We start from the raw sequence: 14,912 nt of genomic DNA, 5'->3' as shown, positions 1-14,912 counted from the left end.
GTAGCGATATCCATCTTGGCATTGGTCCATCTTGGTATATTCATGTTAGAGAGGCTCTGGCCTTCATCAGCAAACATCGGTATGTCATGGAATGGTGGGATGTACTTGCCGTCAGCATCCTTGAAATACAGACGTAACTCTGTTCCTCTCTCCTCGACTGTTAAGCTAAGCGTATGGTCGACTCACATGACAGATCGAAAGGTTTAAGGTAAACACAATATGGCCAAATATGAAGATAACTGATGTCATATGCCCAAATATGGAGAAGACATGCACAACAGTGGTGTCAGGGATGGAGGCTAAGGATTATATGGTCGTAAACAAGGCAATATGTGGCTATAACAGTGTTTGCTGTCAACGTGCCTGCTTGTTTGATTCACTGTGACACTAAGATGAGTAAAGTCCTGAATAACATGAATATGGCCAGTGTTGAACAAGTAGCGGCAGCAGGTCAGGTTCTGGTCGATCCGGGACAGACGCTGACCCGACGTTTCAGGGCGCTGTTCACTCTGAGGAACCTGGGAGGCGCTGAAGCCGTAGAATGGATCAGCAAGGCGTTCGGCGATGACTCTGAGCTGTTGAAACACGAGCTGGCTTACTGTCTGGGGCAGATGCAGGACAAACGGGCCGTACCGACGCTCGTCGGCGTCCTAAAAGACACACGCCAGGAGCCCATGGTGAGACACGAGGCGGGCGAGGCTCTGGGAGCCATCGGCGACCTCGTGGTTCTGGACCTGCTGAAGGAGTACAGTCGAGACCCCGTCGTAGAGGTGGCCGAGACGTGCCAGCTGGCTGTTCGCAGACTGGAGTGGCTTCAGAGCGGAGGAGAGAAACAAGAGGAGGGTGACGTCAAAGACCCCAACCCGTACTTGTCTGTCGACCCTGCGCCCCCTGCAACCAGGAAGAGCGTCTCCGAGCTACGAGACTCCCTACTGGACGAGAGCCTCCCGCTCTTTGAGCGTTACAGGGCCATGTTCGCTCTGCGTAACCTCGGCGGCGAGGAGGCGGTGCTGGCGCTGGGCGCCGGTCTACGGTGCTCCGGCAGCGCTCTGTTCCGCCACGAGATCGCCTACGTCCTGGGCCAGATGCAGCACCCGGCCTCCGTCCCCGCGCTGCGGGCTGCTCTGGAGTGTTCCGAAGAGAACGCCATGGTCCGCCACGAGGCGGCCGAAGCCCTGGGCTCCGTCGGCCGAGACGAGTGCGTCAGCGTGCTGCGGCGGTACTGCGGCGACGGGGAGCGCGTTGTCAAGGAGAGTTGTGAGGTTGCCCTCGACATGCTGGAGCATGAGAACAGTGATGAGTTTCAGTACGCCGATGGCCTGGTTCGGATACAGAGCTGAAGGCTGATGGACTGGTTAGGATACAAGGCTAAATCAAATCAAATTTTCAAATCAAATTGTATTTATGTAGAACATTTACAACAACCAAAAGCTTACCAAAGTGCTGAACATTAAAAACAAAATAATTCAAAGCATTGAAACAAAATAAACAAATAATATGCATTGATAAAGAATACAATATGCAGAGTTAAGACAGATCAGGTACTGTAAGCTCAAGTAAAATGAAAAGCCAGAGAAAACAGATGGGTTTTAACTAGGGAATTAAAAGCCCAAATCGACTGTGCGGATCTGATGGGGAGGGGCAACATGTTCTGGAGAAGATCCGAAAGATAAGAGGGTGACAGGCCGTGAAGGCCAGTGAGGAGGTGGGTGGTTGTGTTCTGGATCTTTAGCAAGGGCTAAAGATGGACAGGTTAGGATACAGGGATAAAGATGGACTGGTTAGGATACAGGGCTAAAGATGGACTGGTTAGGATACAGGGCTAATGATGGACTGGTTAGGATACAGGGCTAAGGATGGACTGGTTAGGATACGTGTCCACCGATCCTTCCCCACTAGAAACAAACCGAAACTCATTTAACAATAGCGTCCTCGGAGCAGACAAAACCACAGAAAGATATTCACATTTTAACTTGCTATTTCATCATAGAAACAAGTGGGCTTGTAACCAAAACCATCCATGTTCTCTGGGAGAAGTGGTGTTAGTGTTCCGTGTATAAATATTGTTAGTGGGAATGAAAACATAGTCGCACCACCGGAAGTGAAAGGCTGAAGGCAGACCAAAACCCTGGTTTCCTTTCGTACGTGTGCTACGTCGACTTCCTCCCAGTGCCAAGTGAGATAGTAAAAAACAGCAGAGGGCGCTGTTTTTCCTTTTCATTTGGCGATGGGTTCCTAGATTGGGTGGGCTAGGTGAGACCAAGGATGCCAGGACGTCTCTGGTGTTTACTGGCAACCCGTAAGAATCAAGGTCTGTGCACATAAAAGTGTCAACAATGTGTTCAGTTTCATTACCCTAACCCAGGGGTCTTCAACAAGGGGTTCGGCACCCCTAGGGGGTCCTCAGAGTTACTACAGGGGGGCCGGCGAATCTTTGTGTGATATTTTTTTTTTCTTACATTAACCACATGAACCCCAGCATCCCTTATCTGAGGAGAACTCAGAAGTTCAAAAATAGCCAATCTGCTATTTTTGGCAAAAAAAAAAGAAGTTTAATCTGAAACACAATTGTACACAATATAGTGAGGGTCCCTGCATTCTCTTTCTCTCTCGCTAGGGGGCCCTTTCCCCTTTTTTTCCACATGTGGATTAGTTTAGTTTCTCAATGTTTAGCATTACTCCTTTGACTTGTAATTTGAGTGCACACTTGATGATTGTGGCATGCAGCTCATGAAAATCTAAATTCCAGTACCTCAAAATATTAAAATATTACCAATAATAATAATAATAATAATATAAATGATATATAATACAGAAATATCGACCGTGTTCATTTATGCTCGCAATACTTGGTCCGGGCTACTTTTGAACAAATGACTTAACTCTGGACCTGATAAAACACAGTGGACCAACACCAGCAGATAACATCAACATGACCCTAATGGTATCTGGGATATATGTGCCACTAAGGGCATACGCCACCTTGTAAACATACTTTGATGTCCTGAGGACTGTGTAAAACCTCCGGTCAGTGGTGGACAAAGTACTCAACCCCAGTACTGTACAGTCAAAGTATAGATATATGGTCAAATATTATTTTATATTAATAAAATACTCAATAAATCCAAAACTACAAATTGCAAAGTGCATTTTCATTTTAGCATAGCATTGATGTCTTGACATTTAGACATTTCCCCTAAAAAATCTGGGATTTTCCAGAACTTTTCAAAAAATAAATAAAGAACCACTGAACTGACAGCCGTTCTTATTCTATGTCCTGAATCTACAGATCTGTTATTCCATGTCCTGAACTCTACATATCTATTATTCCATGTCCTTATACATATCTATTATTCCATGTCCTGAACTCTACAGGGTTACTCAGAGTGGGTGCCATGGCACCCTAGGGTGCTGTGACGCAAGTCCAGGGGTGCCGCAGAATACTTTGATAATATTTGGAATTTCATTTCAGTTTCACCACTTAAACCCTCTATACTTAGTAAGACGGACCACCAAGCCTCCTTGCCAAAAATAGCAGATCTACAAGCTCACAACGTGACGCGTTGTGAGCTTGTAGTTCTGCTATATTTGGTGAATGTTACCCCCAGAATAGGGATGCTGTGGTTAAATGTCAAGTATGAAGTTCTATTCGATCTGTCGTAATGGAAACTACTATTCTCTTAAGTTTTCCTCGTGACACATACATCTTAGGGGGAGGAAGATTTACATATTTACCTACCATATGAGAAATGTAAGGTTCTATAAAGTAATAACAATGTAATTCAGGGGTGCCTTGGATGAATAAGGTATTTACAGGGGTGACCTGAGACAAAAAAGTTTGAGAACCACTGTCTCATTCCATGTCCTGAACTCTACGGCAGATCTCGGCTGTAAACTCGGAGCACTTGGAGTTGCCTCCCAGGTCCCTGGTCAGCACCTTCCTGTCTCGGATGGTGTCGTAACACGCCGCCTCGATCCTCCCGGCGTGACCGTGGAGACCCATGTGTCTCAGCATCATGACGGCGCTGAGCAGCAGGGCGGTGGGGTTGGCCTTGTCCGAGCCCACTATGTCCGGAGCCGTGCCGTGGACCGACTCGAATATGGCCACGCCCTCGGCTCCCATGTTCCCGCTGGGAGTCACGCCCAGTCCTCCGATCAGACCGGCGCACAGGTCGCTCAGGATGTCGCCGTACAGGTTGGGCATGACCAGCACGTCGAACCGGGTGGGGTCCTGAACCAGGCCGAGACACGCCGTGTCCAGGGACATTTCGCAGTAGGGGATATCCTCGTAGCTTGCGGCCACCTCCCGGCACGTCCTCAGGAACAGGCCGTCGGACATCCTCATGATGTTGGCCTTGTGCACGGCCGTGACGCCGCCGCTCCTCCCGTTGCTCCGAGCGTACTGGAAGGCGTAGCAGGCGACCCGTCTGCTGGCGTCCTCCGTGACGAGCTTGATGCTCTGCACCACGCCGTCCACGATCTCGTGCTCGATGCCGCTGTACTCCCCCTCCGTGTTCTCGCGGATGGTGACCAGGTCGACGTGGGCGTAGGGCGTCTCGTAGCCCTCCATGGAGACGCAGGGGCGCACGTTGGCGTACAGGTCGAAGGTCTTTCTCAGCAGCAGGTTCATGGAGGGGTGTCCGGCGGCCACGGGCGTCATCAGGGGCCCTTTGAGGCCGATCTTCGTCTTGTCCATGGACTCCTTGGCGTCCGGAGGGATCGTCCACTTGTCTCCGGGGCCTTTCACGGCCGTTACGTTTCTCTCCACCCACTGGATGGGAGCCTTCGCGGCTTCGAAGATCTTCACGACGGCCGCGGAGATCTCCGGGCCGATTCCGTCACCGGGGATCAGAGTGACGGTTTGCATCCCCCTCCCCCTGGAGGAGACGGATGTCGAACGAAGTGTCGGTCTCCTGACTGCCGCCACAGCTTGAGACAGCATTGATCTGCAGGTGTTGGAAGCCATGCTTGCTGCTATACCGACCGGTCCACCGTTCTGCTTACGATCCTAGCGGCCAGGTAGCTGGGTTTACCATGGGAGTCCGGCGGTCGTTATAAGCTGGTCTGCAGGCCAGACTCTCGTTTACTCTCGCGATGAGGTCACAATGACTCTGAAATACCCAAATATGGAATTACGGGGTCCGTCTTTTCCAAATATGGAGGTCCAGTGCGTCAGGCTTCAAAGAATGCTTACGTGACAAACATTAAACAATAACTTGGAGCATGTCACCAACACACAAGCTATTTTCAAATAGCCCATGTATATATACTAGAAGTTCGGGCCGCTATGCGGCCCGAACGTCTAGCGTGACGCGTCGTTCACTTTGCAGTGCGCCATGTCTGGCGTTGTATCTCCAGCCGTTGTGGCTTTGGTGAAGTTGTCGTCATTGTGGTGGAGAGAGTTCTTGTGGTGGAGAGAGTTCCTTGTATAGATTATTACTATTTATCACTATGGAAGCCGTCGAACTGGTGCGATCTGACGGCATCCTAGAATTTATAGGTAGGATGTGATGTCATGTGATGTCATGCTGTCGTGAGATTACGTCACACTGGCGTTGTCATCGTGATGTCAGATTACGTCACACCGTCACACTGGCGTCGCATACGGACAACCGACACGGTGCAGGATTCAAATTGTATATATAGATATGACTAAAGTGGTTCAACTGGTTCAGTCGAACCGTCAAGGACCCCTGGCGGTCTATCTATCTATCTATCTATCTATCTATCTATCTATCTATCTATCTATCTATCTATCTATCTATCTATCTATCTATCTATCTATGCAGACAAACTGTATGATGGATAAGACACTTCATAGGAAACTCTGCTACGGCAACAGGCTGAGGTTCCTCTTCATGCATCTGTGTCTAGAGAACAGATCTCCTGCCATAACGAGGGAATGGATAAATTACCACCAGGAAATACACCGCCAAGCTGTTTAACACGCACACATGTAAACATGCACGCACAGGTTTGTATAACTATACTATGTATAACTGGACATTTTAAGCATCGAGTGCCATTGAAGCTTGTAGATCGGCTATATTCCGGTGCACAACTAAGTAATAAAATTGGGAGAACTGTAACCCCAACCCCTAAACCTAACCTCTAAATGTCTAAACCCCTACAGTCAACCTGAATCTTTTCCTAATTGTAAACTTACCTTTATATATAGATATTTTTAAACCATAAAACAGACCCTTATTCTTGTGAGGACCAGGACAATTGTCCTCACAACGTCTATTTCTCAAAGTTCACTATACTGGTGGGGACGTTGGGTCCTCACAGGTATAGTAATTCAAGTGTACACACACACGCACACACACACACACGCACGCACGCACGCACGCACGCACGCACGCACGCACGCACGCACACACACACACACACACACACACACACACACACACACACACACACACACACACACACACACACACACACACACACACACACACACACACACACACACACGCACACACACACACATGAATAATGGATGCGAGTTATTAACATTGTGTGTCCTTTAGGCTGACAGATGTGTATTCATGAGATGAGATGGCAGAGAAGGGCTTGAATGGCAATAAGAGTGTGTTTTTATACAAACACACTGCAGCCCGATGAAAAAGACAGAGTGACTGATTGTCTTTTCTACACTGGCGGACATGGTGTGATTTTGTGTCTGATAGGAGTAAAGCCGCTCTTCCTCTTCTATACTCCAGTGTGAGTATACTGGGAAGTATAGACTGGACATGGTAAAACTATAGAGGCCAATCTCTGCTCTCTTATTTAAATGTGCTTCGGTCGTGAAGGGGATAAAATATAGAAATGGTTGTAGTGTTCAGTATAGTCTCGGTGCAGCCAGACTGTTGCCTCACACAATGTTCAAATCTAGTCAAGTCTAGTGGCAATTCATAGGGGCAAGGGGGGCAATTGACCCCCTTTGCCAATATGGCAAGTACTGGTATATGCAGAACATATGCTGCATATATGCCATATTCAGGTTCTATAGATGCCATATTCATGTGCATATGGATATATAAGAAATATATGTCTCATATCTTATATGTCAACATATATGTAGTGACATATGCAGGCGGACAATTTCGAAAATGTCACATATATGATAAACACACGTTCATGTATAAAAACATCACATAATTATGTTCATATATTTCCTTTGCCCCCCCTTCTGGCAGAGGCAAAAATCGCCTATGCTTCAGTCATACAGTCTGGAGCAACTGGTCTGAAAATTACCCAGGAATTGGGTTAGATTGATGCCTCCTCCTCCTCCCCACTTCCATTTCGTATTTAGAGTCGCGCAAATCTGACCTAATATGAATTAAAAATATGATTTAGCTTTACTGCTTATCAGAAATGGAAATTGAAAAATAAAATGTAAAATGTAAATCTAGAGTTCTTGCCACTACGCGGCCCTCACACCCTACTTTGCAAAGCCGATCCGGCCGGTATTTCTCACAGTACGTTTCAACATCGGGCGAGTCTCCGGACGATCGCCGGGCGACATCGTCCAAAAGATAAATAAAATCCATCTGTTCAGATCAACATCGTACCCCCGCCCACTTCGCCTCATTGCCAGTAGTTGCCGGCTCTCATAGACATATAATGCACTTCCGGAAAATACTATCCTGAATCGCCCGCTGTTAAAACGCACCGTTAGTCATAGTGTCGAGGGAATTTCAGAGAACCCGTTGTACCCGTCTGTGTCCCATTTATGCCCATATATGGAGATCTCTGTATCTGTCTGTCTACCTGTGTCCTATTTATGCCCACATATGGAGATATCTGTATCTGTCAGTCCATGTCCCTTTTATGCCCATATATGGAGATCCCTGGATTGTTTATGGTTATGCCTAAGTCATAGTGACGTGTTAGCCGGGGAGCCCCGCGGGTCACTTATCCCAGGTAAAGGGGAGATGACTAACTCGACATTTGGCTCTGTACTTGTTTTTTCTTTCTGCATCTACACCAAACTTCACCAAAAATGGCAGATCTACGAGCTGACATCGCGTCACGCTGCGACGCGTTGTGAGCTTGTAGATCTGCTATTTTCGGTGAATTTTCACCCCAGAATAGGGATGCTGGGGTTCAAGTGGTTAGTGTAAAAAAAAAAAAAAAAGGAGAGAAAATATTCTCTCACATAGATATGGCGGACACCATGTAGTAACTCTGAGGACCCCCTGTTGAAGACCCCTGCTCTAAAGTGTTATACACCTTTTTCCGGATCAGGGCCCACCCATCTGACCCCTTAACACGGCAGCCGGCTTGGATCAATGGAACTAAGATGGTATAAAGTAAAATCACACCCAGTGTGAAGTGGGCGGTGTGTGGTCATCACAACATGACTCACTTTAAAAAAAGGATAAATTACTTTTTTTAAAGTCCATACTGCTATTCAAAGGGCTGCACATGTGTCATATGTTTCGCTAGCCAATCACAGTCCTGAATTTGCAAAGTCAGCCAATCACATTACAGTTAGTGGTGATGACACTAGCTGTAATGTGATTGGCTGACTTTGCAAAAGTACCGATTTGCATTAACAATGGAAGCGTTAGGGGGTATACAAATCTTTTGGTCGGTGTCCAAAACTCACTTATAGGGGGCGGCTACACCGCCCCAAAAATAAACCATTTTTATTTACATTTTATATTGATGTTATATCATTATTAAAACCTTATTGTTTTGGCAAATATGTGGGACCCCACTTGCAATACCCTCGCGGCCCCAACAGTGGTCCCTGGCCCACAGGTTGAGAACCACTGTTCCTAGAGTCATAACAGGATGAGTTGTGTTATGACGTGCTGAGACTCCCATCGACGGGCTCGTCCAGTTCAGCTGAGGCAGAACTCGTTCCCTGGTCCTCGCCGGGTCTTTCCACACCGTCACCTCGGCCGCCCGCCGTCTCCAAATACGCGTCGAGACCGACACACAGGCGGGCGACCTGATTGGTCAGTAGCTGGGGACCCGGACGGGTTCGCCGGGGTTGGTGGTTGAGCACGTCGTTCGCCTGCCTCTCCACAGCTCTGAGGTTGTCGTCCGTACTCCCGCTGCGCTCCTCTCCCTTCCAGCTGAGCGACAGGGAGAACAGAGGGGACACCACCGGGTACCGGGGGCTCAACGCCACAGCGGCCCGGAGGCGAGCGGCGCCCCTCTCCACCACGCCCACGAAGTACATGTCCGTCTCCTTAGCCAGACCGCCGTCCATCACGTGCCGTGTGAACGCCAGCTCCCCGTACTCTCGGTACGAGATGGCGGTCCAGGAAGCCAACCGGGAGACAGTTTTGTCGGGGAAGGGATGCTGACACTCGCCGCCGGAGACCGGCACGACGCCGTTCTCCAGCGAGGCCAACTGTCCTCGCAGGGCCAGGCGCGACTCCACGCGGCCCCTCAGCAGTTTCACGGTGCTCTCCATGTGGCTGGCGCTCAGAGAACCGGCCACACCGCCACCACCCTCCGGGGCATCATCGCCGGGGAACAGCAGTCCTCCGAGATTCTGGACCCACAGGTAGGGGCGGCCCAGCTCCTCGACGTAGTCAGCAAGCGACACGATCCCGACTTTGTCGAACTGGTAGCGGTTGGCCGGGTAGGGCATCTCCTGGCCCTGGCCGCTGGCGTAGAGGCAGTCGAGTAGAGTACTGGGGTTCAGCAGCTCACCCGCACTGACGACGGCTGCGGAGGCGAGGTCGGTGGAGGTGGACACCTTGGTCTTCACGGTCATGATGTTGAGGTTGGTCAGGTAGTAGAAGTACAGATGGAGAACGCTGCTGTCTTTACACTTGATGTCCAAACAGAGGGACAGAGGGTGTCTCTTCAGCATCTCACGTCGTTTATCTTCCAGCTGGCCGCCCGTCGTGGGCCTTCTCCTCTTTGTTTTCTCCTGCTCCTCTGTTTCCCCCTGTTCTTCTGCATCAGAGGCGCTCTCGCTAGCCTCGGAAACTTCGGGGCGTTTGGACAAAGCCATGGCCTCCTCTAGGTCACCGCCGATCGACACGGACAGCTCCGTGTCGCAGGCCCGTCCGTAAGCGGAGGCCTGGACGAACAAGACGTAGAGAGAGGCGGGCAGGTGGCGGGCGATCTCCGTCTGCCTCTGGCTCGGCTCGGAGCAGGGCATGGACAGACGCTCCTGCACTGGCACGGAGGCCTGCATGATGTCATTCAGCCCCGGCTGCAGGCTGCTCAGGCGCTCCTTCTTCACCTCGATGCTCTTCTGCGTGTTCTCTTTAGTGGCTTGAGACTCTGTGTATTTTTCCGTCAGACTCTTCCTCTGCTCCAGCTCCCAGTCCAGGCGCGCCAGGGTGCGCTGGTGCGGGTCTTCTCTGGTGACGTCGGGCCTGGATGTCGCAGATGGGGCCTCCTTGTAAAACTCCTCCTCGCTCACCAGGTCGATGTCGTCGTGCTTGGACTTAAACTCCAGACACTTGCCGATCTCCTTCTGCTGGTGCATGACCTGGTACAGCAGGTTCTGCAGCTGCAGGTGCAGCACGTCCACCTTCTGCTTGGCCTCGTGCGTCTGGTCTCGGCCTCTCTTCAGTCGCATGTGGGCCAAGCGGTTGAGTTTCTTCAGGGTCATGAAGTGGACGCAGCTCTGCATGCGCTTCCGCTCCGCCTCGACGGAGCCGTCCTCCTTGGCTCCTCCATCGGCCTTGAGCTCCTGTATCTCGCCCATGAGCTTGGCCAAGCTCTCGCACGTCCGTTTGTACTGCAGGTAGTCCTGCTCCGGGTCGCGTCCGTCCAGTTCCGCCTCCTCGCTGTACGCGTCCTGCTGCTGCTGGTCTCCTTCTCTGCTACGTTTCATCTCCGGAGGACTTCCTCCCTCACTGAGGAGCGTCTTCACCTTCCGCTTCTTCAGGACCTCTGACATCATGACTCGTTGGCTGTTGAAATAGAAGAATAAACACAAATGACCCGATATTGCCGAGCAGAGTACTTGGTGGGTCAGTCTGATGTCATGGACCAATCGCCATATTTGGGCAAAGACTAGGGGGTCCTCAGAGCTACTACAGGGGGTTCTCCAAATATTTGTGTGATATTTCTTTTTTTTACCTTAACCACTTGAACCCTAGCATCCCTTAAAGAGAACTTTAGCCAAAAATAGCAGATCTACAAGCTAGCAGGGGTCCCTGCGTTATCTCTCTCTCAGCTGGTGTGGTTCTCAATGGTTCTCAACCAGTGGTCCTTGAGGGGGTTCCTGGTGGTCCCCAGCTAAATGATGGAGAGTTGCTAACCAAGTGGACCCTTATAAATATTTAACTCTTGAGAGTGTAAAATGAAACCAAATGGACCCGTAAGGGTGCATTTGGTTTCATTTAACAATCATTTTACACCAAAGATTATTGTTAAACATCCACATTTTTTAATTAAATTATTGTTATTTTGATCAACGTTTGCCTGTCATCTGTCCTATTGGTACCAACATCAATACAGCATGGATGGAATTGTGGACAAAATCTTATCCAACGACAACAACATATTCTAAGTTTTGGGTCTGAGAGGCTAAACGGCGGTTCCGTGGCTCAAATGCCACACACAATAATGGACCTTGATATGAAAAGGGTTGAAAACTCCTGCTCTAGTAAACTGGACCCGAGTTGTCTCTGTAAATGGATCACTTTTATCTGTCTTTACCAAACAAAACAAAAGTTGATTACTTTTTATGCAATAATGCTCTTTTTCTTTTCTTGTTTTGAGGTATTAAAAAAGTCTTAAAAGTCCTTAAATTGTCACTTTACTGTCATCTTGGGACCCCCCCCCCCCCCCCCCCCCGCCGCAGAATCATGTGGGGACCCACAGGTTGAGAACCACTGCAATAGATCATAGAACATGCTGTTGCGCAGAATTTTATTCACATGTAATATTATTTTTCAAACCCACGTCCACTTTTTTATCCCATAAGCAATGCTGCCTGTTTGAATGCCTTTACCAGGTTGATAATGATGTGGATATAAAGTTTGAGAACAGAAAACATAACTAGTGTGAGGCTGGAAAAGGTCTGCCTTAAAATCAACACACAGGGGTCTTCGACGTTTTCAGGCCAAGGACCCCCAAACTGAGAGAGATGTGAAGCAGGGACCCCCTCTATATTGTTTAAAATTGTGTTTCAGATTAAACTTCTTTTTTTTTTACTTGGTCTGCTCTTTTTTCCGTTTACACCTTTTTTTTGCCAAAAATAGTAGATCTACAAGCTCACAACGCCTCGCAGCGCGAGGCGTTGTGAGCTTGTAGATCTGCTATTTTCGGCTAATGTTACCCTCAGAAAAGGGATGCTAAAAAAAATCCTATCACACAAAGATTTGGCGGACCCCCTGTAGTAACTCTGAGGACCCCCTAGGGGTCCCGGACCCCCTGTTGAAGACCCCTGACCTAATTATTAAAAGTGCAGATGAGGGAGGAGCAATTGTTGTTAAGTGGTCAGATGGGTGGGGCCGCAAACACTTTTGAGATTAGTGGGGGCCCTGATCTGGAAACGGTTGAGATCTAACCACTCCCCCACTAGCTTTACTGTCAGCCGTCAACACTAGAATAATCACACTTGATTAAACAGACATGCTTTTTAATTGCTAAATGTACAGTAAAATTTACAATTGACTATTTAAGCATTTAGCAGACGCTCCTAATCCCGAGCGATTTACAGTAAGCAAGGTAAACACGAGGTAATTAGACCCTCCAGAAAAATGTGATTATGCGATCGCAGAATTTACCGCATAATCAGTAAAATGGCGCATAATTATGCGGGGGTAACATTCTTTCAAAAAAGGCTGCATCGCGTAATATGCTTTACGCATGTTTTGCAATTTCACCGCATACAATTGCAAAAAAAACTGCATATTTCATCGCATAATCAAGAGTTTTAGCCCGCATAATCAAGGATTTTTTCCCGCATTTCTCTGGAGGGTCTAGGTAATACATAGAAATAGTAATCTTGGATCATAGGTAAACCAAGTCTTCAGTCTTAACAGTAGAATATCAGGGGGAAAAAAACAATAATCTGTACATTGAAACTATACACACCATAGGATGGTTGAAGACCAAGCGTGCTGCGGCATTCCAGGTCATTTGGAGGGGCTAAATCGCACGTGCCGGGAGGCCAGTAAAGAGAGAGTTACAATAGTGACGTTTTCATATGACTCACTGGGTGAAAAAGGTGATATACCTGGATACGTGGGCAAGGCATACACCCACCAAACATAAATGATTGGTGGAAGTATTTCAATGAATGCGGGAGAGGACTGTTTACCTAAAAATGCCTTTAAGATACCTGGATATGCGTCTCTCTTTTCTCTGCTAGGGAATCTCCCTTACATATGTAAATTAGAGGTTTGTTCAAACAATGGGAGGTGTGGGGTTCAGAGTGGGGGGGGGCTCAGAGAGAGAGAGAGAGAGAGAGAGAGAGAGAGAGAGAGAGAGAGAGAAACAGTGAACCAAAGTTGCATTGTGACATTCAAGGAAAAGCTAATACAAATATTTAAAAAAAAAAAATGTGTTCTTAGGTCTTGCATAGGTGAGCAGTGTTAGTTTACAGAAAGGACATACTAATAAAGCATGACACAAACACACACACACACACACACACACACACACACACACACACACACACACACACACACACACACACACACACACACACACACACACACAGACACACAGAGAGATCAGAGTGCAGTCTTGGGGCAAATATTGTACTTTTACTCCACTACAATTATTTGAAAACTTTAGCTACTAGTTACTTTGCAGATATAAATGATTACATTATAAAACATACATTAACCACTTTAGCCTTATTTTATACCTAGGCTATTTGAAAATAGCCGATCTACAAGCTCACAACGCGTCGTGTTGTGAGCTTGTAGATCGGCTATTTTCAAACATTTTAGTACTTGAACACATTTTGATACCAATACTTTTGTACTTTTACCAAGTACGTTTAAGGGTCATTAAATGGTTAAAATTATATCACAAACAAGGCTTACTTTATGTGTGTTTTCGTGTGTATTTTGGGGGGTAGAGATTTACATGCAGGCACAACATTTGCATGAAAGGTGTTGATGGGTTCAGTGGCCCTATTGTCTCAGGTCTCTCAGACAATAGGAGCTCCACCTCTATCACCATATTAACCACTTTAGCCCTATTTTATACATAGGCTATTTGAAAATAGCCAATCTACAAGCTTGTAGATCTGCCATTTTCAAACATTTTAATACTTTCACTTTTGGTACTTTAAGTATATTTTGATGCCAATACTTTTTTTAAACTTTTACTCAAGTAACATTTTGAACACAGGCCTTTTACTTGTTTTATTATGTTTATATTTTGTTTGTATTTTTATATTGTGGTATTGCTACTTTTATTTAAGTAAAATAACTGAGTACTTCTGCCATCACTGCCAAAAATACAGGTTACCACCAGTCATGTGGTTAATAAACTATTTAGTTTGTTTTCTAGTCTAGGCCCAGTAGTGCTCAAAAGAACAAAATGTAATGGACTTTTCTTGTAACAAGTAAGAGCATTTCTACATTACACTATTGATACTTTTACTTAAGTATAAAATGTCAGTTCTTTTTTTGTGCTTGTTGTTTAGTGCAAAGCATTAGTACCTCTACATAGTAACGTTTAACTTGTTAAAACTAACTAAACTAAGTAAATAGTTTATTTCCAATCTCTCTCTCTCTCTCTCCCTCTCTCTCTGACTGCCAACATTTAACATGCACATTCAAATGGTGGGGAGGGGAACATTTGTGTCTATCCAATCAGATGTGTCCAAACAGAGTTTTCAAACATTTGAACTGTTTGGGCGGTTGGGTGAATTCATTCTTCTCAACCATGTACTGCTGGCCTGTTGGTGATTTCGGACTAGCTTTGTAAATGGTAAGCTGCTATTTTATCTAATTGTA

General features: G+C 47.2%; 3 protein-coding genes across 3 annotated transcripts; 1 reads left to right on the top strand and 2 right to left on the bottom strand.

Moving 5' to 3' along the window:
• Positions 1–413: 413 nt before the first annotated feature.
• Positions 414–1,340, top strand: LOC311035803 (deoxyhypusine hydroxylase-like; the record flags this gene model as incomplete). Its single annotated transcript, XM_084044261.1, has 1 exon — positions 414–1,340. One exon carries the CDS (start codon positions 414–416, stop codon positions 1,338–1,340), a length of 927 nt encoding a protein of 308 aa, XP_083900387.1.
• A 2,513-nt stretch (positions 1,341–3,853) lies between these two features.
• LOC311035800 (isocitrate dehydrogenase [NAD] subunit alpha, mitochondrial-like) lies at positions 3,854–4,966 on the bottom strand (the record flags this gene model as incomplete). The annotated part of the gene is made up of 1 exon (XM_084044257.1): positions 3,854–4,966. One exon carries the CDS (start codon positions 4,964–4,966, stop codon positions 3,854–3,856), a length of 1,113 nt encoding a protein of 370 aa, XP_083900383.1.
• Positions 4,967–8,815: 3,849 nt separating this feature from the next.
• LOC311036921 (THO complex subunit 5 homolog) lies at positions 8,816–10,888 on the bottom strand (the record flags this gene model as incomplete). Its single annotated transcript, XM_084045931.1, has 1 exon — positions 8,816–10,888. One exon carries the CDS (start codon positions 10,886–10,888, stop codon positions 8,816–8,818), a length of 2,073 nt encoding a protein of 690 aa, XP_083902057.1.
• Positions 10,889–14,912: the final 4,024 nt, after the last annotated feature.

Source organism: Gymnoscopelus microlampas (assembly GCF_963454915.1).
Source record: "Gymnoscopelus microlampas genome assembly, chromosome: 20".
Classification (NCBI taxonomy): Eukaryota; Metazoa; Chordata; class Actinopteri; order Myctophiformes; family Myctophidae; genus Gymnoscopelus; species Gymnoscopelus microlampas.
The sequence above is the reverse complement of the archived record's forward strand: the minus strand, read 5'-3'. Positions and strand labels throughout refer to the sequence as shown.